Source organism: Candidozyma duobushaemuli, assembly GCF_002926085.2.
Source record: "Candidozyma duobushaemuli strain B09383 chromosome Unknown F_B09383, whole genome shotgun sequence".
In the NCBI taxonomy this organism is placed as follows: Eukaryota; Fungi; Ascomycota; class Pichiomycetes; order Serinales; family Metschnikowiaceae; genus Candidozyma; species Candidozyma duobushaemuli.
The window spans coordinates 753187-779119 of record NW_020289899.1 but is presented as its reverse complement, the minus strand read 5'-3'; the positions used below and the strand labels follow the sequence as shown (position 1 = coordinate 779119).

General features: G+C 45.2%; 7 protein-coding genes across 7 annotated transcripts; 4 read left to right on the top strand and 3 right to left on the bottom strand. All coding sequences in view use genetic code 12, as the record gives it.

Annotated features, from left to right (window-relative positions):
* Positions 1-1980: 1980 nt before the first annotated feature.
* On the bottom strand, positions 1981-3894 carry IFF6 (Iff6p; the record flags this gene model as incomplete). The annotated part of the gene is made up of 1 exon (XM_025483440.1): positions 1981-3894. The coding sequence occupies one exon, from the start codon at positions 3892-3894 to the stop codon at positions 1981-1983; it is 1914 nt and encodes a 637-aa protein (XP_025337653.1).
* A 2233-nt stretch (positions 3895-6127) lies between these two features.
* CXQ87_005008 (uncharacterized protein) lies at positions 6128-7090 on the bottom strand (the record flags this gene model as incomplete). The annotated part of the gene is made up of 3 exons (XM_025483439.1): positions 6128-6190; positions 6289-6748; positions 6978-7090. 3 exons carry the CDS (start codon positions 7088-7090, stop codon positions 6128-6130), a joined length of 636 nt encoding a protein of 211 aa, XP_025337652.1.
* Positions 7091-8244: 1154 nt separating this feature from the next.
* CXQ87_005007 (alpha-keto acid decarboxylase family protein) lies at positions 8245-9975 on the top strand (the record flags this gene model as incomplete). The annotated part of the gene is made up of 1 exon (XM_025483438.1): positions 8245-9975. The coding sequence occupies one exon, from the start codon at positions 8245-8247 to the stop codon at positions 9973-9975; it is 1731 nt and encodes a 576-aa protein (XP_025337651.1).
* Positions 9976-10739: 764 nt separating this feature from the next.
* Positions 10740-14471, top strand: CXQ87_005006 (uncharacterized protein; the record flags this gene model as incomplete). Its single annotated transcript, XM_025483437.1, has 1 exon — positions 10740-14471. The coding sequence occupies one exon, from the start codon at positions 10740-10742 to the stop codon at positions 14469-14471; it is 3732 nt and encodes a 1243-aa protein (XP_025337650.1).
* A 317-nt stretch (positions 14472-14788) lies between these two features.
* CXQ87_005005 (uncharacterized protein) lies at positions 14789-16312 on the bottom strand (the record flags this gene model as incomplete). Its single annotated transcript, XM_025483436.1, has 1 exon — positions 14789-16312. The coding sequence occupies one exon, from the start codon at positions 16310-16312 to the stop codon at positions 14789-14791; it is 1524 nt and encodes a 507-aa protein (XP_025337649.1).
* A 1706-nt stretch (positions 16313-18018) lies between these two features.
* On the top strand, positions 18019-22565 carry CXQ87_005004 (uncharacterized protein; the record flags this gene model as incomplete). Its single annotated transcript, XM_025483435.1, has 3 exons — positions 18019-20834; positions 20855-21442; positions 21686-22565. The coding sequence occupies 3 exons, from the start codon at positions 18019-18021 to the stop codon at positions 22563-22565; spliced, it is 4284 nt and encodes a 1427-aa protein (XP_025337648.1).
* Positions 22566-24040: 1475 nt separating this feature from the next.
* Positions 24041-25918, top strand: CXQ87_005003 (uncharacterized protein; the record flags this gene model as incomplete). Its single annotated transcript, XM_025483434.1, has 1 exon — positions 24041-25918. One exon carries the CDS (start codon positions 24041-24043, stop codon positions 25916-25918), a length of 1878 nt encoding a protein of 625 aa, XP_025337647.1.
* Between the last annotated feature and the right edge of the window lie 15 nt (positions 25919-25933).

The following is a 25933-nucleotide window of genomic DNA, read 5'->3' as shown; positions in this document are numbered from 1 at the left end:
TTTGTTGAGATTCATAACAAATTTGAGCTGTTCAAACATGGCGAAGAATCAGCTATTTTGACATGAGTTTGAAGCTTAGAGTCCAAATATCCGAATGGAAGTGTTAAAAATAAGACTGTGATCCGCTGTGTTACATGCTGAGCTCAACCTGGTCCCAATGAGATTGTACCTCCAATCACGACAATGAGGTCTCTCATACGTGTACAAATGAACTTTGGAGCCTTATTACACCTTTAAGAAAGTACTTGAAGCAATTGGCAAGATCTCGAGGACTCATCTACGGGAAAACTACGTGCCCGGTGTGATAATCTCAGAATCGCTCATAACTCGCTCAGCAAGCAAGATATGACCATGAAAACAGCTTTATTTAACAGGCTTTGACCGTCTCATTGTTTAATGGGTCATAACGCCTCATTATAAAGCGTGTGAAACTGTCAAACTGAACCCTCCATGCGAATAGCCAGAGTTGCTCATTTCTTCACACAAAAGAGTCTTTAGAGGTCAAAGCTTGCCGAGGTTGAAATTTTAAGGGTACTCTATGATCTTGTTTTGCAATAATTGACACCGAGGAGGTTTTGCGCTGTCAAACTAGCAGCTATTTCTCATTCTCAGACTACCTCATTTCTAATTCAACAGGATTAAGATGCTGCTAATAGTACCCATTATAGGAAGCTTTTCATCTGCCCGTCACTGCCGTTAGAAATAGGTTGGGTTATTGCTTGCCTATGGTGAACGATTTTAATGTGTGGGGTAATGGAACGTACCTTCTCATACGCATCTGTTAGAGAGAGGAAAACTCACCAAAAAAATTCCATTGCATACCTGTTTCTGCAAAGATCGATCCTGGAAGACATGGGCTGCCCTCGATTTCATTATCTCAGTTCAGGGGCTGATGATATCTACCCAAGACCTCGATGTTAACTAATACGCATACAAAACAAGGTAATAAACACAGAGATAGCTGTTGAATCTCTTTATCTTTGAAGCGAACGAATAATGCCAAATTTCGATTAATAGTTGATGATCATACTTCAAAAATATTTCAAATTAGAAAGGAAGATTCTATTGCACAATGTATACTATCCTTACGTCACATCCAACTAGTTTTTCTTCAGAGCTCTCTCTCAGTAGCCCCGAGAACTCTGTAAATTATCTTCGCCAAGTAGATCAGTCATTTAGTGTAAGCCGACGAAACTGTTCAACGGAAGCACCAAGCTAAGGAATTTTTTTTTCAAGCACATATATGGCCAGAAAAAGAAGAATTGCTTTCTTTTTCTTTTTTTAAATGTTGTTATTGAGGTCATTATCAAATTTTTTTTAAGCTATCATTAGATTGTAGTTTGACCAAAAGTTCATAATATGAGGTGCACATTTTGTATGAGCTATGCGAATTTAGAAGGGCATCGGAAATACCAATTAACATTTTCACCTCAAAAATCAGCTTTTCAATATAATTTAACAGGACTCTCCCCTACTACTTTTCTTCGCAAAATCGGTAAAGCTGACCAATTTTTATCCAGTTATCGTTGACTTGTGGGGTAGAATTCAACTAAATGGATTTGAGGATCTTTTTCTCACAACTTACTACACTCAGGCTCTATAATTGGGAAGGTGAATTCCATTTCAGCTTGAGCCCTAGGGCCTGTAGCAGTTTCGGCTCTTTCATGCTAGTTTATCTCTTCGAATCACTTCTCAAGCATTCACCAATGCTTAAGTATTGGACTAAATGTGTGCGCGAGTCGAGAAGAGACTACGCGTTATTATAAAGAAACCAACCAGTAGTAACCAACTATGCCAACGTTATTACCATTAACTCGTATCAACATTAGAAAAGCGAGAGTCTACACGCGATGAAAGAAGATTAAATTAAAGGGGTATTGCAAGCCAAGAAAGCAGCACACGAATGAAAAATGGTCAGCAGAAGTGAAAAGTATCCTCAAAGTAAAGCGAAAGAATAGACACGAAGTCGAACTAGCAAAATCACAACACGACGAGAAGAGCAAGCGAAAGAAGCCACCGAAAGCCGAATCTCGCAAGAGGAGCTCCGCCTTCATAAGTCGAAACGTAAGCCGTCGTTTGAATAGTCTGAGTGGTATCAGTGACTGGCACACCTGCAACAGTTGAAGGGGCTGGCTTGTGGTCACCAGGCTTCTGGGTCACCAATGGCTCCTTGGTGGTGACAGTGGTGTAGATAATGATGGTACCTTCCACAACCTTTTCACAAACCACCTCGGTGATGGTCTTCTGATGGGTGACATATGTGGTAGTACGAGGAGGTAAAGTGGTGATGGTGGTTGGATGACCGTTTGGCTCGGTAGTCTCACAGATGATGACGGTCTTGGTAACAACCTTACCGTCGGTCTCAGTGCACTCTGTCACAGTTGTGGTTTTCTTTCCATCATCAGAGGTTTTGGTAGGCTTCCCAGTGTCGTCAGGACCTGAGGTAGCGGAGTCAGTGTCGGTAGCAGAGCCAGTATCGGTGGCAGAGCCAGTATCGGTGGCAGAGCCAGTATCGGTGGCAGAGTCAGTATCTGTGGCAGAGCCAGTATCGGTGGCAGAGCCAGTGTCGGTAGCAGAGCCAGTGTCGGTAGCAGAGCCAGTATCGGTGGCAGAGCCAGTATCGGTGGCAGAGCCAGTATCGGTGGCAGAGTCAGAGTCAGAGTCAGAGATGCTGTCTGTCTCAGAGGGTTCGTCTGTGCTTGAAGAGTTATCAGTCTCCAGAGCTGTGTCGGTTTCCGATGTCTCTGGCTCCGAGGTTGGCTCGGGTTCAGAGGGGTCTGGCTCAGAGGAGGAGTCTGGCTCGGAGGTAGGTTCCGGCTCAGAAGTGGTGTTAGGCTCGGATGTATCGTCTGTAGAAGAGGACTCAGGCTCAGAAGTCTCAGGTGGTACCACAGAGCTGGTGTCGGTTTCCTCAGGTGGTGCTGGGAAGTCCTCACACAAACATTGCTCTGGGACTTCACCAGGATAGTCTCCACTGTAGGAGATACTTGTGCCGCCACGTCCAATACCGTTGGTAGAGAAATCGGAATCGGAGTAGCCCTCACCAATACGGAAGTCAATACTGAAGACACCAAGGAAGAACGAAAGTGACAAGACGCCGTCGTTGTACAGATAGTCTGTGAAGCCGGTGTTAACTCTGATTTCGTTACCACCACCAAAACCAAGAACATTGTACGTCTTTGCACCCAAAAGACTAGGTTCCAAACCAAGGACAGACAAGGCCGACGAGGGTGAAGAAAGATAGATTGTCTGATCGTCAGAAACAGACCAAGGAGTGATCTCAAGCTGAAGGTGGCCGTCATCCTTCACATTCACGCAACCAGAACCAGTGATGGTAGTTGTCTGAACCCAGTTGGTACGTTCAAGACAGATGGTACCATCGTTTTCGATGGTGCCAAGTACTTGAGAAATGGTTATCGGGGAAGGAGCCCCGTTCTCTTGCTTAAGATAGATCCTACCAGAGTTTGACCAATCCAAAGCAGAACCGAGAATAATTGGTGGCACCAAGGAGAAGGCACTGATACCAATCCACATATTTCCCGTATTGGAAAACGTTCCAATCGAGTCCAAGTTGTAGTTACTGATAACACTGGCTTGCAATGTATCGAAGACAAGGTCACCGGAGTTAAGGATGGTACCAGAAGCGATAGTGACAGAAGCAGCCAAACCATTAGTGGAAGTGACAAACCAGCTTCCCTTGTTGTCCAAATTGCCAGCAAGAGCAGTAAGGAGGTTGTTTTTGACAGTGTAACTCACTCCCTCATTGACCGTGAGGCTTCCAATGTCCAAATTGACAGGGGAGTCAACAACTGTATCTTGTTCAATAACCAATGCTAGTACCGAAGAAATGTACCACACGGCGATAAGCAAGGCCTGGAATTTAAAGATCCCCATTTTGTGTTGCTTGTGTTATGGAGAACGAAACATAAGGAAGGAAAAGAGAAGGGATTTATATACTTTTGCAAGTGGGCGCAATTCTTTGTTCATGCCATTTCAAGACTAAAACCCCACTTGGCCTAGAAGGAATAAACTTGTTGAAAGAAGAAGTAGCCCCGGATTCTACGTGGTACGATGGCTCGATTGTCTGGTTCTCTGCTTTGTCGTTTTATTGTTGTCCTGTGAAAAGCAACAGAAGCACTTCTCCGAGAGATTCTAGCCCTTCCCTTGGTGATTCTGTAGATATATCTCACATTTCTGGTGGCGTATTCCAGATAAATGCTGTTTATCATGCGAAAAGGTAGCAAATAAAAAACACTGGTCCAGGAGCTTGCATTGATTGAAACTCAGGAGCTGCTCTAAGACAGTCCTAAAAGTTCAAACCCTGTTACTAGACTTGAAGAAGTGTTGACAGGGAGCGGATGGGCTTGTTTGAATTCTTGGCAGGAGTTAGACATCCCAAAGAGAGACAGGCAGTCGAAGATGGAATCTTTTTGGTCACGTATTTTACTTCTTTTCAAAGAACTGACAAATCCCGTTTCGGCCATGGACTCGAAGCTTTCAGAAGGTCGGGGCTTAGTTCATGCATCTCCAGCGAAAAGAGCGTCTCTAGATAATGTCAGTGCCGTATCTCAATGCATTGTTGATTGTCAGGGTCTCGTGCAAGGAACGTTTTTTGTGATGAAGCCACGAAAACTGTCCACTATTTACAAAATATTTCACTGCCTGACGAGGTGTGCAACCCATATGCAAGGGTTGGGTAGTTTCTGTGAAATAACGGTTTTTGTGCCGAGGGTCAATCTACTAACTTTAAAAATTTAAATTGAGCTTAAGCGAGAGTCTCGAATCCAGTTTACGATACACGTGCCTGCACTTTCCGGTAAGTTTTGCGTCCAGAGAAGATCTCATTTACTCGCCTGTCATTGTGACAGCCTCGTAAACCGATCCCATTGTCTTCCAGGCAGGTTTGCAGTGCTGCTTTCCTCTTTCAAATGCACAATATATTGAACGCCGATCACAAAACTGTAGTGTTCGTTGCGTGAAACAAAGGGTTTTACAATTGTCGAGGCATCGTTACACAAAGCCCATTTATGTTGCTCGTCGTAAAGTGGAACACCCCATACTGATGTATCTCCTTGAGCAAAAACCGTCCACACCAACGTATCTACACGCATAGAAGAACTGGCTGCAGCTTGAAAAGCCTCTTAATTTAGGGCGTGCATCTGCTCCAAACTTTTTTCGTTTTTAATTTTGCGTTATCAGGGACCTGATGAAGGGTTTACTCCGCAAACAGATGTCGCGGGGTAAGGACTCGAGTCTTAAAAATAATCGTGAACCAACAACACCCCCGTTCTGCAGTTGTCCCAATTGAGGAACGAGACCGTCAATTTGAGAACAAACGGACTGACATCGCCAAGCCCTTTGTCGAGGCACTGGTCAAGGGTTGTTTAGGCAGAATATGACTGTGGATTCGACTTTGTGAGACTAATATGGTAATGTAATCAAGAGGATAGAGAATGGCTGTATGTGAACGCTTCATGTCACTTGAAAAAAGGATGTCGCAGAATCTGTCTATCAAGCTTTCGCTGACATTTTTTTAGCTCAGCATATGGGGTTTCTCGACATTGCAGGGAGGCTTTGCAGCCGTACATACGCTGCATTCGCGTTGCGAGGTAGATTCCTGTGTTTCCATGATGGTGATTTCTACCTACTGCTACAACACGAGAGGTGATTTGATGGTAATTTTTTTTTGAATAATAGACAATTACTTTCCCAGGGAAGTAAGCTATGAAGAGTGGCAGACCACTTCAAAATGCTCCAAATTCAAATTAAAATATATTTCCTTTACCTCTACCCCCCTTGGGAACAATACAAGCTGCTTCGTAAATACACGAGTTCGAAGCCTCCTCGATACCAATTGATCAAAATGAAGCTAAAGCATTCCGCTAGTCAGGGTACAGTTTCTTTGTAGAGCTCTGATCTGTACACTTACCGTGAGGATATGAATTATGAGGAAGATCCTAAACATTTGGATTCTTCTAAATACCATCGTATCTCCGCATATCTAACAAAACGGATCATTTTAAAGATGCTTCCAGTTTCTGCCTAGCAAACGATTAAAAACATCACAGTCCAAGTAGATTCTATTGCAAAAGAAAAAGAAGTACAACCATGAGTGTATCCCGCTCACCTAAAACTTTGCAGTCACCTTCAACCGCTTCACAGAGCCATCGAGCCCAACCTTGGCCAAATACTGTGGTCCAATGTCTCCACTTTGGAAAAAAATTATCCCAGAAAATGTCAAGCGCAAGAGCTAGCTTCACCCTGAAGCAAGACCCCACAAAGGAATACGACCAACACAACAGTGGTCGGCACCCAAGGCTTTGAGAATTTCACTTCCTTTTCTGATACCTCCATCGATGTGAACAGGATTTCAACCCTTCCAGCTGCCACAATATCAGGCAAGGCATCCAAGGTAGACAATGTTTCATCCATCTGTGTCCCTCCATGGTTTGAAGCAATGATACCATCAGCACCAGCCTCGACAGCGAGGATAGCGTTTTCTGGAGCAAGAATGCCTTTGAGCCAAATAGGTAATGATGTCTTGGATTCGAAGTACTTCTTCTTCTCCCAAGTAAGGGTAGTGTCAAAAGAGGATCTATCGGTGCCATCTTCCATTTCATTTCTGTTGATCCATGGGTAGTTGGAAAATCCAAGATGGCCAGGAAGATGGAAACGGTTTTTCAACTCATTGAGTATTCTGCCCAACCAGGTGGTGTCCACAGTGATAACTTGCTTTATAGCCACTCCTCTCTGCGTTTCTGATGATTGCCAAGTTTGCCTCTTCATCTCTCATCAAGTTCAATTGCTGAGCATAAGCATTTTGGCTGCCATCTCCCGCTTCGATAACCTCACGAATAGGAGTGGTCGAGAAACCGGAAAGAATTATGTTCACGCCCTTTTTTTTGCAGCACGGGATGTTCCAGCTTCACCATCATCATGGGCTAACTTGTGGGCGAGAAACCAAGTAGAAATGCCACATTTGCACCTCAGTGTCCACGGTGCTGTTGTAAATCATCACACGAGGACAAATTTTGTAATTATCAAAGAAATTGATGTTATCATGGTAGGTTTCCTTCCATGGCGTATCCATTGAAGAAATCCCTGGCCATGGGAAGAAGCTTTTCAGAGCCGTCAAGTCTGTAATACAGACGACATTTGGATTTTAGGTTTTAGCGCTGTTCATTGTGATGGAGTAGATGCCATTTGATTTGAAAGGTCTCGAAATTATAGAGATCTACGCCTGATTTGGATCCGTGTCTCCCGCATCCAGTGAAGAAAGCCATTTTGAACCTTGATCATAGCATTGCTAGCGGGATTGACGGTTCATGTTACCACAAAGCAGCTCAAGTTTATCCGAAAACCAGACATGAAGAAATATCCGCAAACAACCGCTCAGATAAACTTTAAAGATAGGCGCTGAGAAAATTCGATGTGAAATGTACTCTCATGGGGAGGGACAATCGTTTCTCTGGTTCAAAGAGAAAAAAAAAAAAAGCCATACTTCTTTGTCTTGTTTTTACTAATCAATCACGGTTCCCAACACAGTGGCTGCAATTTGGTGGAGTAGTACTTCTTGATGCCGTTGAAACCTCTTATAGCTCTACATGCATGTACCGTTGCCGCATGGAAGGCTCAATTGCTTCTCGGTACCACTGCGGCCAAATTCGCCGAATAAAGATCAATTGACACTAACCCCGTGAAATAAGCGATAGCATTTTCTGAACATTTCGTGGAGAGAACTTGTTCATTGAATCAAACGGCCGTGCAAACGTACCATTTTGAAAACCACAAAGCCAACAACGCAAAAAGTAACTCCAAAGGGTTTCGCTCTACGCGTCTCTCGACAATTGCATTTTTTTGGTATTTAGGAGCCTTGGTGACCATACCTTTAGGTTCTGGATTACCCGAAGTTCCTGCACACAAATAGACGGACATCCGTTTGATGCGGCCGGTACATCGGATAATGTTGGATTGGTAGCTCAATGGCATGAAAGCAGCCAGGAGGGAAATATGGTGTAAGCCAGGTCGTGACTGATGGACCAAAATGGCTGAAGTATCTGGGTTCCAAAAGATCTATACTGCATACGAACTGCATACAGGCCTCGGGTAATTCGGCATTAGACCTGTCGGTTCAAGCAGGTCTACCTTTCGGTTATTGAAACTACGGCAAATGCAAAAACTATGGAACAGACGAAAACATATAAAATGGGGTATTTCCACCCTTGATTCACAGCTATAAGCATAATGTCCGACACTATCTCCCTTGGAAGATACCTTTTTGAAAGACTCCATCAAGAGCCAATCGGTTTGCAGTCCATCTTTGGAGTTCCTGGTGATTTCAACTTGACGCTTCTTGATAAAATCAGCGAGGTGGAAAACCTTAAGTGGCGTGGATGTTCCAATGAATTGAACGCCGCTTATGCCACCGATGGCTACTCCAGAGTTAGAGGTAACGCCAGTGCCAATGGTCTTGGATTTGGAGCTCTTGTTACTACTTATGGTGTTGGTGAACTCAGTGCCATCAACGGTGTCGCTGGTTCTTATGCTGAGCATGTTGGTTTGCTTCACATTGTCGGATATCCTTCGTTAGTGGCCCAGAAGAAGCAGTTATTGTTGCACCACACCTTGGGTGAGGGCACCTACGATGCTTTCAACAAGATGGCTGATAACATCTCACAGGCTGACGGAATTCTTGATCACCCGGTTCTGGCGCCCGATGTCATTGACAGAGTCATTAGAGAAGCTTACATTCACCAGAGGCCAGGCTACTTGGGCTTTCCCTCCGATATGGTCAATGTTCAGGTTCCAAAACTGCGTTTGGAAAAACCTCTTGACTTGTCTCCCCTCAAGAACGACCCCAAGGTACAAGCGAAGGTTTTGGAGAAAATCTTGGGAATGATCAAGAACTCTCATAACCCCGTCATCATCGTTGACGTGTGCTGTGGAAGATACAATGTCACCAAGGAGGCAGCTGCTTTGATTGAGGCTACTCAGTTCAAGTACGCCACTGCTCCTATGGCCAAAGGCACCAAACACATTGACGAGAATGGGAAGCTTTTCACGGGCATTTACGTGGGTTCTTTGTCGTACGAAGCCACGAAGAAGGCTGTGGAGGAGTCCGACCTCGTTATTTCTTTAGGATTCTTGCCTAGTGACTTCAACACCGGTGCCTTCTCCTACTGCTTGAGCGAAAATTTCATCGAGCTCCACTCCGACCACACCATCATTGGCGACTCCTTCTATAATCACCTTGCCATGAAGGAGCTTCTCACGGCTCTTGTCCAACTGCCTGAATTGAAGGATGCTCTTGCTCACCATGACACCAACGATCATTTCAAAAACGAATATACCATTGAGCCAATGGACAAAAGTGGCAGGATCACACAAAAGTGGTTGTGGAACCGTTTGTCTGTATTCTTGAAGCCCGAAGACATCGTCATCACCGAAAGCGGAACAGCATCTTTTGGTATCATCAGTACCAGATTTCCCAAAGACGTGTTCGGTATTTCGCAGATTCTTTGGGGATCCATTGGCTACTCTGTTGGTGCAACTCTTGGTGCCGCTGCCGCTGCAAAGGAGACCAATCCTAACAGAAGAGTTATCCTTTTCGTCGGCGACGGATCCTTGCAAATGAGTGTACAAGAGATTTCCACGATGGTGAGAAACGACTTGCATCCATATCTCTTCATCTTGAACAACGAGGGCTACACTGTTGAGAAGTTGATCCACGGTCCTGAAGAAGATTACAACCAGATCCAATTGTGGGACCACCAATTGCTTTTGCCTGCCTTTGGCGCCAAGCAGTACGAGTCCTTGAAGGTTGGGGAGGCTGCCGAACTCAAAAACCTCTTCAACGATGACAAATTCAACAAAAACGACAAAATAAGATTGATCGAGCTTCTCTTGGACAGCAAGGATGCTCCACAGAACCTAGTGGAGCAAGCCAAGCTCGCAAGCAAGGTCAATTCTGCCTAAACTACATAGCATTTCACATAATAGATTTATCGAATCAGAGCGCTCAGAGCTTGTAGTTGAAGTTGGTAGAGTTACTATTGCAGATTGTGTGCTACCGTCAGTGTTTAAGGAGTGGTGAAGGCGTATCTGCAAAATGGGCAAAGTCGGCATCAAGGAGTAGGGTTTCATTGACAGGGGAAAAGTTGAGCTTATTTCTATTCTTCTCGATGTTCACTTCATAAAATGGGAGAGGAGATCATTTTCTGTACATTTCATTCAGTGGTGTAGTCTGGTGTGGAACAATGTTCTGTGCATTATAGAGATTCGGCTAAATATCGGCTTATGATTGGACCGAGGGCTTTGAAAACTGGCCACTACAAAAGCCAGCCTTCAAGATACGAAACAAGTGCATTTCCTACCTCTCTACAAAACCAACCATATACTTTGATAAACTTTTCCAAAATTCAAAACAAAAACCTTTTTCACCGAGTCCTCCTTATCACAGGTGCGATAAGAATGTGGCTCGACGCAGGTGGAAGAGCCGCACGGCACGTCAAGTACATAAGGCCTGCGGACCCCCAGTTTTGATACTTTTCAGTTTTTCAACAATGGATGTTTTTCCTGGAGACTGGGAAAGCTGGACCTTCTTGGTACTTGCGACATTCCTGCTCATTATTTCCCTACCCCCAGATAGGCCCAGGGCAGTTATAGCAGCATTGGGAGTGGCCAGAAGCATAAAGAAAAGCAAATCTCATATGTTGACTGTGTATTGCTTTCTTCCCTTTATGTTTACCCATTACTGGCAGTTGCGTCTTATTTTTTCGGTCTTTTGGGCTTCAGATGCCGTGCTTTCTGGTTTGACCAAGGGTGCGGTTGTTCTGGTGTTCCTAGCAGTCGTCGAATTCCCCTTTGAAGAAGTGAAAGCGTTCCTTCAAAAAGCCACGCTATCTCATATGACGCCGGCATTTGTCAATTGCTACAAAATGGGCTCCATTAGGCTCGAGGATTTAAAAGACGACTTCACTTTTAGTTCAGAAAAAGCCGCCAAAACGTTGGAGAAGAATTTCCACCAAAATCTCATCGAGGCGCTATTTCTCTCCTTTCACAGGACTTTGTTGTCCACATATGCGCTTCAGGGGCTTCGCTATGCTTTGGAGTTCTTGAAACCATACATCTTGCGGAAAATCATTCAGACCGTTGATAGTGGCCTGGATCCTAAGCGTGGAGTCCTTCTTTCCTTGGCTCTTTACATTGATTTCCTTCTAATAACGTACTTGGGAGCGCAAGAAGCATTTAAAGGATCACAGCTCGGCTACGAGATCTCCGCTGCCCTAGAATCCCTCATATTCAAAAAAGCTCAAAGATTGTCCCGCAAATCCAGAGAGCAGTATCCTTCCGGAAAGATCAATACCCTCATTACGACGGATATTGGCAAAATTACATTGATAGTGAAACGATCAGGAGAATTTGTGACTGCGCCAGCGCAGCTTATTTTCTGCATGTTTTCGTTGTGGAAGCTTGTTGGAAACGCAATGCTTGGCGGGTTGGTTATAATCGGCGTTTTCATACCCTTGAACACCTTTATTCTCAGCATTGTTACAAAGTATGTCAAGGCACTGAGAGCCCTGAAAGACCAATTGAGTCAGGCAGTTAGTGACCTTTTCTCATCCATGAAGTTACTCAAGCTCTATACCTGGGAAACGGTTCTTATGGAGAAACTTCTTCAGGTTAAGGAGAAGATTGAGATTCCGATTCAACGCTCCAAGATGACATGGAACAGGGTGGCGAACTTTTTCTGGCTGTTACAGCCGTTTCTTGTTTCGTTTACAACACTTTCATGGTACACCTTTTACTATAAGAAGCCATTGACTGCTGACGTTATATTCCCAGCAATCACACTCCTAAGTGTGCTTCTGACGCCCGTTACAAAGATCCCGCAGCTAATGACACATGTTCTGAACGCTAAGGTGTCACTAAAAAAGGTTATGTCCTTTTTAGATACTGAAGAACTCAACAATGAGAAGCGGACTGACAACTCAGACAATGCCATCCACATTCAAGGCTCATTTTTCTGGGATGAAAAGCCCGCTTTACATGGTGTGAACTTCCATGTGAAAAAAGGGGAGTTTGTGGCTTTGGTAGGAAGGGTAGGATCAGGAAAAACCGCTTTCCTTTCTGCCATATTAGGTGAACTAGATGGAGAACCTCCAATTGTGAACGGATCTGTCGCCTATGTCAGCCAAAATCCGTGGATATTGAATGGATCTCTTCGAGAGAATATACTTTTTGGTCTGAAATACGAGGAGGAGACATACAACGCCGTGTTATTTGCATGTCAGCTCAACACTGATATTGAGAAGTTTCCAGATGGCGACCTCACTATAGTGGGTGAAAAAGGCGTTTCACTTTCAGGTGGTCAAAAGGCTAGGGTGTCATTGGCAAGGGCATTATACTCCGCAGCAGATATTTACATCTTAGATGATGTACTTTCTGCTGTTGATAATCATGTGGGCCAGAAGCTCATACTGAAGGTGTTCTCGAAAAGCGGGATTTTAAGCCTGAAAACAGTGATATTGGCCACCAACAACCTTCCAGTTTTGAGCCAGACCAATCGCATCTACCTCCTCGAAGATGGAAATGTGGTTGAAAATTCTACCTATGATGAAATTTGGAACACATCAAACTCGCCAAAGCTAAAAGAACATGTGCAAATCAAGCAAGCACATGAATGTTCAAACAAAACTAAGGCGCCTATCGTGAAGCAAGCTCCAGAATTCCACTACGATCCATTTGAGCAGCATTTCTTAACCTACAAAGGCAAGTTGCATGAAGAAACAGCCAAAGGTAAAGTTCTGTGGGATATTTATGCTGCCTACTTCAAATCCTGCTCAACACCAGTGGTGATACTGGTTGTTGCTCTTACCTTCATAACCAGTCTTTTGAAAATTGCTACAGACTTGTGGCTCAAAAAGTGGGGCGATAACCACAACAATCCTCTCTTTTATATCACCGGATATGCAATTATAGGCATGAGTGATGAGTTGGTGGGGCTTTTGAGAGGTTGGCTCCTTATATGTGCCTTGGGATTTAACGGAGCTGCCTCGATATTCAGGAATATGACTTGGGGTCTTGTTCACACATCAGTAAGGTTCTTTGACAAGACCCCTAGGGGAAGGATTACTTCAAGGTATTCCGTCGATATTCCGCATATCGAAACCAGTATTCCCAAAATGATCTTTCAAGTGACTCGCCACTTTACCTCAGCTGCGCTTTCACTTTCTGTTCTCGTCTACTCATCTCCTGTGGTGATACCTGTCCTTGTTGTGTTGTCTTTTGCTTACTGGCACCTAAAGCTGGTATACTTAGTAGCCCATCGTGAGTTTCGAAGGCTCAGTGGAGTTACCAAAGCACCTTTGCTTTCTCTTCTTCAGGAAAACCTTGAAGGAGCAGATTCAGTCAGAGCTTATGGCCAAGAAGAGAGGTTTTTACGGATCTGCTATGCGGACAACGATTTCGAGAAGAGGGTGCTGACGTTGAACTCGTACGTCGACAAGTGGTTGGGCTTGAGATTACAATTTTTGACATCCACGATAATTTTCATTGCCTCTTCTTACCTTCTGTGGAAAGGCACATCTGGAGGCATGGTAGGGTTTACATTGAGCTATGTTTTCTCCATTTCGTCTTCCTTGAGAGGGCTTATTGGCATCAGCTCCAGATTGGATGGAGAATTCGTGACAGTGGAAAGGTGTCTAGAATATGCAAATCTAGAACCAGAGGGAACCAAAAATGGTCTTCAAGCGGAATGGAATGGAGGAAGTATCCACTTCAACAACTACTCAGGTGAGTACGACCGTGGTGCCCCAGTCCTTCAGGACATTTCGTTTTCAATAAAGTCAGGAGAAAAAGTCGGTATAGTTGGGAGAACGGGTGCTGGAAAAAGCTCTCTTGTACTTGCCTTGTTCAGAATGTTGCAAAAAACGGAGGGTAAGATCTCGATTGAAGGCACCGATATTGAAAAGCTCGACTTGACCTCTCTTAGACGGAACTTGGCCATTATTCCGCAAGACTTCTTTTTATTTCTGGGTACCATCAGAGAAAACATAGATCCACTCAAGGAGTATCTGGATGGGACAATCATAGAAGTGCTTAAGGATGTTGATTTGGACAAGACCATTACTGACCTTTACAGTAAAGTAAGCGAAAGTGGGTCCAATTTTTCTGCTGGACAGAAACAGCTTTTGTGTCTTGCTAGGGCTTTTTTGAAGAACTCCAGTATCCTTGTGTTGGACGAAGCAACTGCCTCGGTAGATACCCAAACAGATAAGCTTGTTCACGAGATTCTTCGCAAAAAGGCCAAGGATAAGGCTGTCATCACAATTGCCCATAGAACAGATACGGTATTGGAAAGTGATAAGATTCTAGGGTTGGAGGAGGGCCGTGTTGTTGAGTTCGATACTCCAGAGAATTTGTTGAAAAGGGACAGTTTGTTTCATCGCTTGATCAAAGCAAACACATAGCAGACTTGAGATTTTTTTATAGAATTATAGAGTGATACTTCTTGCTTCGGTAAGTCATGAATACACCATAAACTTATTTCATGCATTCTAATAACCTGATTTACGCCACAGAGGCTTTTACCGTGCATAGGCGAGTCTAAAGACGATCTAAGCCATGAAATTGTTCTAGACCTCTAAATTTAATTGAGCCATCAAAGCGTCAAAGTTTTGTATCTGTACTTCCCATATTTTGCAAATTCAGCCGCATTCTACACATCGGTGATTCAGTTTCTATCAGATTATCATAAGTCGTGTAATATATACCTTTTAGAGCCAGCCTAGATCAAGAATCTGAAGTCCTCCTTGACCTCAGAACCGTCGTTACCCTTACCAAGCTCCTTCTCCCAGTTCATCGTACCGTCATCGATTCTCTTGTTCAAGACCTGCAATCTCCATCTCAAAGCCACAGCACACACAATGGCAAGACCAACGAAAACACAGTTACAGGTGAAGGCGACAGTGTAACGAGGACCAGCAGAAGATGGGTACAAGTAAGCGTTCCAGATGGAGGCGGAGTTGGACAAACAGTTCATCAAAGAAAGCGCAATGGCACGCTTTAATGGAGGACGAGGACACGAGTTGGACATCCAGGACAAAATCGTAGTGAAAGAACAGTAGATTGCAGGAACCATGATGACCATGGAGAAGTATCTTGCACCGGTGTTCAATGTTGATACGGCGATAATGAAGGCAGCCAACGCAATGACCATAGGGGAAACGACGTGCCAGAAACGCTCTCCTGTTTTATCGGCATGGAGGGCCCAAAGGAAAGTGGTGATCACAGCAAGAATGTATGGTGGAGCAGTCAAACACAAGGTGATAACACGGTTGAACTCCAAGGTCTCAACGATAGAGGGGAAAAAGTTGGTGACACCAGCGGCAGAAACCAACCAAGACAAAATACCAGTACAGGCCCAGACCTTGATATCGGAAATAGCGAGCTTGAAAGCACCCCAGTAGGATTCCTGGTTCTCCTCATCGGAGTCGTCCTGACCGGTCTCACATCTGATCTTGTACAAGACGACATCCTTCTCAAAGTCAGACAACATCTTGGAGTTGTGAGGCATGTCTGGCAAAATAAAGTAGGCCAAAGGAGCAATACCCACGGTAATGGCACCCTCAATGATAAACAACCATCTCCAAGATCTCAAACCGTGGAGGTAGTCCATGTTGTCGACAATACCGGCGGCAATAAGACCGGAGAAAGCACCAGAAAGCAAGGAACCAGAGTAAAGCAAGGAGTTTCTGAAACTGAGCTGCTTTCTGGTGTACCAACAGGACAAGACGTAAAGGGCACTTCCGAAGAAACCAGCTTCAACAAAACCCAACATCAAACGAATTGCCAACAAACCACCGAAGTTCTGCACGGCAGCAGTACAGGTGGAAATGGTACCCCAACTACCCATGATGGTAGCCATGAAAATGGAGGGTCTCTTGAACTTGTTCAAGAACATGTTGGCGGGAATTTGCATAAGAATGTAACCGACGAAAAGAATGGAAATACATGTTTGGTACTCGTTACCCACCAAACCCAAGTCCTCTTCCAAACCACCCAATCTCGCACTGGCGATGTTGTTTCTGTCGAGGTAGTTCAAAATGTACAAAAGCACCAACATTGGGATCAAACGCAAGTCGATCTTTCTGGTGATTTTTTTGTGGAACGCATCGATCTCCTCCTCCGAGTACTGCTTCAACAGGTCTGGCTTTTCCACAACAAAAGCGTCTCTGGTGTCGGTTTCAATGTTACTCTCGATGTGAGAGATGTTTGGCTTCTCCACAGAGCCTGTTTCAACCTTGTCCATGAATAGAAAATTGATAAGATTAGAGATTCAGGAGGGAAACATTTGCAATTTATACCCCAGAGCAGAACGCCGTGCCTTGGGTGCAATACTTGGGGAAGGCTACACTTTCAGGATTATGCAACCTCTCGTAACAAGTTGGCCTTGTATGCGGGGTACTGTGGGGGCGCCGTGGGGCAGTAGTTTCTTATACGTCAAGACGTTTACGGAACAACTCCCAGGGCGCCTGCACCATGCACCCCGAGGTAGGCGCCTAGGCGACAATAGAGGAAAAGCATGTTGCTACAGGGCCGGCATGTCTAGGTGTAGTCCGCCAAGCTCCGTTCCTAACCGATCAAGAAAAAATGTCGGCGGGACCCCCACGCTGGAAAAACTCATCGATCGGAGTTTTTTGTTTCTTTTAAAGGGCCTGGAATCGCTTTGAAACAGGGCCCCTGGTGGACCATCTATTTGTGAAACATAAACTCTCGCATATGTAGTATATTGTGGGACGAGCCACTGCGGTTTTTTAGCCGCGCTATATTTTTACGACCAGCGTTTTTCCATCCACTTTTCTTGACCCGCATGGTGCGCTCCGGTTGACGTGTTACCGAGTTTCAAAATTTGTCGACAACTTGAAAAAGAAGAAAGAATCTACTGGCATCGACAAGTACCGGAAAATTTCTACAAATTAAGCCGTGTGCCCCCATCCTTGCCCGAAGAGTTTCAGCCCTTTTTTGCCCCATCTACTTCTCCCTTAGGGCATCTGTCCTGCACACAATCGGGGCTTCGAGCTGATGCCCATTGTTCTTTGATTCGCCAGCTTGGTGAAGATGCCGTGGGGCCGCCTTTTCATCGCGTTTTCCGGATTTGCTCCGCCTGCCCCAGAAAATTTTCTTTTATTTTGTAATAGTAAGAAATTCTCGGATTAATTGCGCGTTATACCGGACGTCTCTCCTGATGTAACATGAACCAAGAGATTTCTTTTTTTTTGCTTCCTGGATATCGCAGTGTGGGGGTTTTATCCTTGCCCCGCTTATCTGGAATGAGCCTCCTATCACCGAGGAACTCCCTGGATTGAGAGCCCTGATTCGGTAACAGATACGAAAGGAGCCTATTATGTTGCAGCTCTTATGTTTCAAAATTTCTTTAACCCATGGCGTGCTATTGTTGCTCGTGTCGCTGTACATCTACAAGAATGCAGCGACGCTTTCTATGCACAGGCTGCAGTTGCAAAACCCAAAAAGACCCTCGTGAAATAGGCGGTTTTATTGGGTTGTGTTTTCGTGTAAATGGGTTGCTTTTGTGATACTTTTTACGAATGGGGCGTCGCATCTGGCAGGAGTCTCAGAACCTTATCTAGAGTTGGCCGACCCCTGGCCTAGATTCTCGCCGGATAAACTGCGTGATTTTGCAATGTGATTATTTTTGGCAGAAAAAAGTATTATGAAGATCTATATAAGACTATGCTTGGCAAGATGGATTTAAAAATTGGGTCTACAGACGCTTGATCCGGAAAAGTCCGGATCTCGGAAGATCTTGCATTTTTTGTGCTTCAATTTCTTAAACCTCCCAACCTCAAAGTTGCATTATCCTTGTCGAGTGATTTGAGGAGTGATCGTACAACCCTGTCCCAAACCCCTGTTACAGGAATGATTCAACGGACCACCATGAAAACACTCAATCTATAAAACCAAACCTCTGTATCTCTAGGACCGCATACTCAACTGATGAGGTTCCTTTCGCTTCATGAATGGCTCACAGTGGCCTTTTACGTCTCTGGAATATGGGGCTTGACCGTCTCCCAGGACACGGTAATCATCGACCCACCAAACTTGGAAATCGGGGATCTTATAATTCAAAGAGGTGCATCCTACTCCATTGTGAATAATATACTTACTGCTCTTGGTGGAAACTTATTCAATGAGGGCAGATTTTTCGTGACTTCTACAAACAAATTGGCTTCCTCTGTATCGATCACCTCTGGAACCATCTACAACAATGGCGTGATAGCCTTCAATTCGCTTGATTCCAGTATTGTCAGCAGTTACACGTTAGACTCAATTGGCGATTTCACCAATCTTGGTTTCATGTGGTTTGGAATCGCCTCCCATTCAATGGTACCGCCAGTTTTTCTCGCATCGGTTACGAACTGGCAGAATTCAGGTAACATCTTCATTCGTCAGGCTCAAGGAGAGCCTTCCTCTATCACAATCTCACAGGTAGCTGGGTCCATTACCAATAATGGTGCAATTTGCTTGGAAAACGTCAACTGGGTACAGACCACAAGTATCCAAGGAACTGGCTGTGTATCTGTAATGGAGGATGCTAAACTCCAGCTTCAAACTAGCCCTTGGGGAGTCGACCCTGAACAGACGATTTACCTTGGCTCTCCCACTTCTAAGTTGTCCGTTTTGGGTTTGTCCGAAGGTATTACTGGTACGAAGACTTACCAAGTCAGAGGGTTTGGAAACGGTAACGAGATTAGCGTCAACTTGGGATTCACAGGCCACAAATATGAAGGAGGAGTCTTGACACTTACGTTTCTCGGCGGCTTGTTCAAGTTAGGTTTTGACATCGGCGACGATTATGACAAAAATGGCTTTACCACCAACGGACCTTTTGGAACGGGAGACAAAATCTACTATAAAGGCGACCACAAGATCATTATTCCCGCTGTGTGTTTATGCGTTCAATTCCCTGATCCACCAACTGTGGCCTTACCTTCTTCGACTATTGGGGATTCAAGCAGTATCTATACATCGGAGGAGATCCTGACAGACGTTGAATCATCAAGAGAGCCAGTTTCAGAGCCTGCAACATCAAGCGATTCAGTTTCCGAGCCTGCAACATCTAGCGGTTCAGTTTCCGAACCTGCAACATCTAGCGATTCAGTTGCAGAACCTGCAGCATCTAGCGATTCAGTTTCAGAGACTGCAATATCAAGTGAGTCAGCTTCAGAGACTGCAGCATCTAGAGAGTCAGTTTCAGAGACTGCCACATCTAGCGGTTCAGTTTCCGAACCTGCAACATCTAGCGATTCAGTTGCAGAACCTGCCACATCTAGCGATTCAGTTTCAGAGACTGCAATATCAAGTGAGTCAGCTTCAGAGACTGCAGCATCTAGTGAGTCAGTTTCAGAGACTGCAATATCAAGTGAGTCAGCTTCAGAGATTGCAACATCTAGCGATTCAGTTGCAGAACCTGCAGCATCTAGCGATTCAGTTTCAGAGACTGCAATATCAAGTGAGTCAGCTTCAGAGACTGCAATATCAAGTGAGTCAGCTTCAGAGATTGCAACATCTAGCGATTCAGTTGCAGAACCTGCAACCCTGGAACACACTTTGTCTGAGAATTCCAAGTCTGAGACTTCCAGATCTGAGACGAATTCGTGGGATCACTCTGAAGAGGTTTCTGAAGCCTCACACGAGGGTCCATCCAAAACGTCAGAGGAGCCTTCAGATTCGTTGACTTCAGATCAAGCTTCGTTGACTTCGGATCCAGATTCGTTAACTTCTGATCACTCTCAGATCACTACTTCTCCTACCTTGACTGAGTACACCACGACATGGACCACCGAAGACGAGGATGGTAAGCCAACTACAGAATCAGGAATCGTAGTGGTTACCACAGATTCTGAAGGCGTTGTTACCACAACCACCTCGGTGATCAGCTTGCCCTCAGAATCAGACAAGCCCTCGGAGTCATGGCCTACTTCAGAAACCACAAAGACCGAACCTGAATTATCCTCAACAACTGGAGATTCAAGTAGTGACTTCGAAACGCCTTCCGAGACTTGGCCAGACCAATCTACTACGAAATCCTCAGAATCACATCCCGACTCGTCCTCGATACCTGGACCTGATTTCTCCAGTTCAGAGTCTTCAAAGTCGCTTCCCGATACCTCCTTGACATCAAGCGGCGCTGAGACCACAGTTGATGTTTCATGGACATCAAGCGGCGCTGATACTACAGACATTGTTTCATGGACATCAAGCGGCTCTGATACCACAAATGACGTTTCATGGACAGCAAGCGGTTCTGATACCACAGATGACGTTTCATGGACATCAGAGAGCACGGGTCCTTGGCCTGGCCAGTCTTCAAAGACTACAGAGACAACGCCAGACTTTTCCTCTGATTCTTCAGATTCGTGGTCTGACTATCCATCGACCTCAAAGTCGTCTGAGACATGGAACGATAAGTCTTCGACTGAGACGTCGAAAACGTCCAAACCTTCAGATTCCTGGCCAGATGCGTCTTCCACCTATGAGTCTTCAAAGCCGCATCCCGATGTTTCGTCGGCGTCCAGATCTTCGGAATCTTTCCCTGATGTGTCGTTGACCTCGGATGTTTCAAAGCCATGGCCTGACCACTCTTCAGCATCGGAGCCTTCGAGGCCAGTACCAGAATTTTCTTCCACTTCCGATCGCTCCGAAACTCCAGAATGGTCTTCATCAAAGCCGTCGAAGTCCTCTGAGACTTGGTCAGATGTCTCTTCCACTTGGGAGCCTTCAAACCCATGGCCCGACCATTCCACCTCGAAGTCTTCAGAGACAAAGCCAGGCCATTCATCGACATCAGATTGCTCCGATTGTTCCGATTCAATCACATTCTGGCCTTCTTCATCGAATCCCCAGATGTACCGTCAATCTCAGAGCACTCTGAAACCTCAGAGTGCTCTGAAACCTCGGTAGATGTTTCAAAAACACAGTCAGACTTGTCTTCAACGTCGAAACACTCAAAGCCCTGGCCTGACTTCTCGCTGGCCTCAGAACATTCCAACACTCTTCCGGATGTATCTTCTAAACCATCTGAGACGTTCCCTAATGTTTCATCAACGTCAGACTGCTCCACGACGGTTACTGATTTCTCTTCATCGAAGTCTTCAAAACCAGTGCCTGATGTCTCCTCGAGCTCTAAGCCTTCTAAATCGTGGGCCCACCCCGCTGTGTCATCGACATCTGAGTCCAAGAGCCATCCTGGTGTATCTTCTACCATCGATACAAGCATCATTTCTGGTACATCGTCATGGCCTGAGTGTACATCGTTGACCACATTCACCACCACATGGACCACCACTGATGAAAATGGAGAATGCATAACCGACAGTGGTGTCGTGGTTATCAGCTGTGACAAGGGTACTTTGAAAACGTCCACCTCTACTTGTGATGGATGGACAACAGAAGATGTTTCGTCATCAGTGGAGCCAGACAGCTTGAGCACAACTCACTCTTCATGCACTGACTCAATTTGTGAGTGGAGTTCTGTTGGACCATCCTCCAGGCCTGTTGAATCTGGAGACAATTCGTGGCCTTCTTCAATTCCAACACCAACCACATTGGAATGTTCATCGGAGTCCTGCCCATCGACATCACCAGTATCCTTAACCACAAGCTGTGACGAGATTCCACCAGTATCCTTAACCACAAGCTGTGATGAGATTCTGTGTGTCACTTCCTACACCACGATCTGTACGACTACAGATGTGGAAGGTCGTCCGACGACTCACTCAGATGTGGTTATTGTGACTTCAGACGAGAATGGTGCTGTTACAACGACAGTTCCGGTTGCAACGACCACCATGGAAGTTACCAAAACCACCACGATCTGCTCGGAAGAAGTGTGCTCGACTTTGACTGAAACAACGACTTTGACGGATTGTACTGGTACAATCTGCTATATTTCTGAAACCGATAAGGTATTTACTCTGACTATCTGTGAAACAACAACTCCTGTCACTTACACCACCACGGTTTGTGAAACTGATGCTGAGGGCTCTGTTGCTACACACACTGTCGTGATTTGTGAAACAACCGACGCTGAAGGTGAAACACACACATCGACAATTCAAGAGATTGAAGGTAAGCCGGTCCATACTGTGCAACCAGAACCGTCAGTTCAAGAACGCCATATTCCTCAAACGGTCGCTGGAAAAGCCACCAGAATTGTTGATGACCATATTGCATCTGCTCATTCCAGTGCAGTTTTGGAAGTCAAGCCATTAGCCACACTGGGTGTGGAAGCCGCTCCAAATGAAAATGGTACACTTCAAACAGTTGCTGGTGTTTCAGTGACTGCAGAGCAAATTCATCAGACCGATGCTGGCCATATTGGCTCAACTGACGAGCATCAACCTGACATAACTGCAGATATTGAGTCTATCTACGTTTCCAGTGAGATCACGCCCAAGAGCATCTCGAAGTTCGAAGGCTCTGGAGCCGTTTTACGTCTTGGTGTGGAGGTGGTGCTTCCTCTTGCACTTCTCTTCTTCTGATACCCACCTTAGTCTGGTGAATAGTTGTTGAATGCTACGATGTTTTATTTGGTGTTTTGTAATCAGTACTTCTCCGAAGCGATTCTGGGGTTATAATTGAAGGTCCATGCTGTGTTGGGTTCGTCACATGCTGAGCATAATGCAAGGTCTTCTACACTCGAAGTGTCGACTATCTGACGGAATCATGGGTCCTTCAGCTTCTGGTGATTCTTCTAAGACAATTTCGTTCACCGCAAATTGTGTCACCGATACTTCGAGTAATGTTTCCACCAAGTCTGCTACTGTAACTCAAATCAAAGATTCAGAGCCTTTTCTGGTTCAGCAAATCACCCAAAGTGGTGACTTTGAGGAATCTTCCAAAGTGAAGCCCACAAAGCTTCTCCCCACTTGACTAGCGACCATGTTCCAGCACAAACTGGCGCAACCGGCATTTCAAAGGAGGCCCCTGCTGATAAGGAAGTTTGTAAAACCAGAAAGGCCGAAATTCCTGACCGCTAACCCCTGGCGTCTGTTTCCGTCGTTGTTTCTGAGAATATCACTCTCACTGCTGAATCCACTCTGGTTTCACAACCACATGCCACTTCGGGCATCGATTCTGTTTATATTTCCTGTGAATTTTCACCACAAGCCGTTTTACTCACGAGGCTGCCGGTTCTCACGTTCTTTCGGTGCACAGTGGGTCCTTTCTACAATCCTCGCCATTGGATTTCCCTCATTCATGGCCTTATATAAATAAATTTTCTGTTTGTTAAAGTATGCTGTATTGGTTGAAGTCGGAGATACGGAGCCGCCTATAGCAGCAGTCAGATGTGAGACAGCATCTTCCAATTTGGGTCCGATGCAGCCTCGTATTTTCTTGTGATTGGCCTTTCTTGTAATACACTACAACTTGACAAGCCGCTCCTAGTACATTCATGGCTTCGATACTCAAACCCCAATTCATATTCAGATCTTTATCAATCCCAAAAACAGTTAACTTCCACAATCACCTCACCCACCTTCTTCAAAACACAGGGCGAATGCGTCACTAAGGAAAATTCATATCAGGACCTGCTGCGGAACGGTACATTTCAAGATCCGAAAAAAACGAGACACAACGCTCGAGACAGCTTGACGCAGCTGCACCTGTACCTGACATTGGCATATTTCGTCCCGCCATGCCACACTGCGTCAACAGCCATGCAGTTATCTGATCGATCTGGCGGTGATAAGTGGAATTTTAATAGGGAACGATCTTTTTTTTTTCTTTTTTGATATTCAATTTCAGTCATTGGCTAGGCTGGCTCCCCAGCCCTCCATAAGATGTCGAATTATCTCCCTTATGCTGCTTCCCAACACTTGGGTGAGCCGCACGGGCTTCGAGTCCTCCTTAAGCCTCCCTTTAATTGGCCTCTTTTCCCTCTTGCAGGGCCGTATATCGGCTTCAAGTGTCTATATAGTCCAGTGCATCTCTTCCTTGTAAATTCGAAAGAGAAATGCACCAGCAGGGCTCTATAGAAGCTCAGAGTGGCTCCGATATCGAAAAGAGAGCAGACGGTGACCATGAGTCTGTTTCTAGGGTAAGCACTGACGATAATGGCATCACCACCAATATAGATAAACACGCAGAGGTGGTCACAGACAGAGGTGTCTACCGTGTGGAATCGCTCAAAAAGGTGCTTTACACTCATAAGAATGGTCTTCGTATGAGGGTGATTTTGGGCGTTTCGGTGCTTCTTTGTGCATGGGCTGCTGCTTTAGATTCTAGTGTAACCACGAGTTTGCAGCCGTGGGCTACTTCTGCTTTCAACCATCACTCCATGGGTCTCGGTACCTTGAACGTTGCTGTCCAGATTATCAACGGTATTTCCAAACCTGTTTGGGCTAGAACCGCCAATATTGTGTCTAGACCAGCGACATACACACTTTCCATGTTGTTCTACGTTCTAGGTTACGTTATCGTGGCTTCCAGTCATACGATTTCCGCCTACATTGTCGGTTCGGCTTTGTCCGCTGCTGGCAGTTCTGGTGTGGATTTCTTGAATTCCATCATTGTGGCTGATATGACATCTTTGAAATGGAGAGCTTTGGCTACCTCCATCTTGAGTACACCCTACATTATAAACACATGGTACGCAGGCTATATTGTCCAGGACTTGGGCTCCTCGGGCTGGAGATGGGGTTATGGCATGTTCTGTATCATCATGCCTGTGGTTCTTTCCCCTGCTACTATCATCATGTTTTTGTATGAGGGCAAGGCCCATGAGTACCTTGGTCAGCAGGAGAAGTCTGACTACAAGCAGGAGATGGGATTCAAGAAAAACTGGAAAAAGCTCTTGTGGCGTGTTTTGATTGAGGTTGACGCTTTGGGCTTGCTACTTATCGGTTTCGGGTTTTCTCTTATTTTGTTGCCATTCTCCTTGTATGATGGTGCAGAGGGCAAATGGAAGAACCCCAGTTTGATTGCCATGTTTGTTGTTGGTGGTGTGTTGATCATCTTCTTCTTCATGTACGAGTTCATCTGGGCTCCCTTCCCCATTGTCCCCAGAAGATGTCTCAACAGAACCCTTGTTGCTTCAGTTGTCATTGACTTCTTCTACCAGCTTGCAGGTATGATTCCCCTTGTCTACCTTTCCTCTTTTGTCTACATCGTCAAAGACTGGAGTGATCAAGACTGGACCTACTACAACAACACCTTGACAATGTCGCTTTGTGTGTTCGGTGTCGTTGCTGGTGTATGTATGAGAGTCACTCACAGGTACAAGGTTTTCCAGTACATTGGTGTCATTTTGGCTATTCTCGGTTCCAGTATAATGCTTGATGGCAGAACAGCCAGTGACGGTACTTTGAACATCATTTGGTCACAAATCCTCAACGGTATGGGTGGTGGTTTCAATGTTGTTGCTTCTGGAGTCGCCTTGCAAGCTTCTATTCCTCACAGAGACATGGCCATTTCCATTTCGATCGTCAACTTGATCTCGTCTATTGGTTCCTCTATCGGTTCTTCCATTTCCACAGCCATTTGGCAAGGAAAGATGGAGCAGACGTTGAGAAAGTACATGCCTTCCAGTGTAACCGATAGCGAAGTCAGCGAGTTCTTTGCCAGCATCACTAACCTCCGTAACTACGAGTTCAGCAGTGATGTTAGACAAGCAGGTATCAAGGCCTACAGAGAAGTCAATTTCTATTTTTACCCCATTGCCGTGAGCTTGCAGTTTATTCGTCTTGCTGCTGTCTTTTTCCAGAGCAATTACTACCTTGGTGACACTCACAATGCCGTGGAGACTGACGATCATAAGCCTATTGAGAAGAGGGAGGACGAGGAGCCGAAGAAAAAGTCCTGGAAGCACATCTTGCTTGGCTTGGAAGAGTGAGGGAGAATCGGAGGA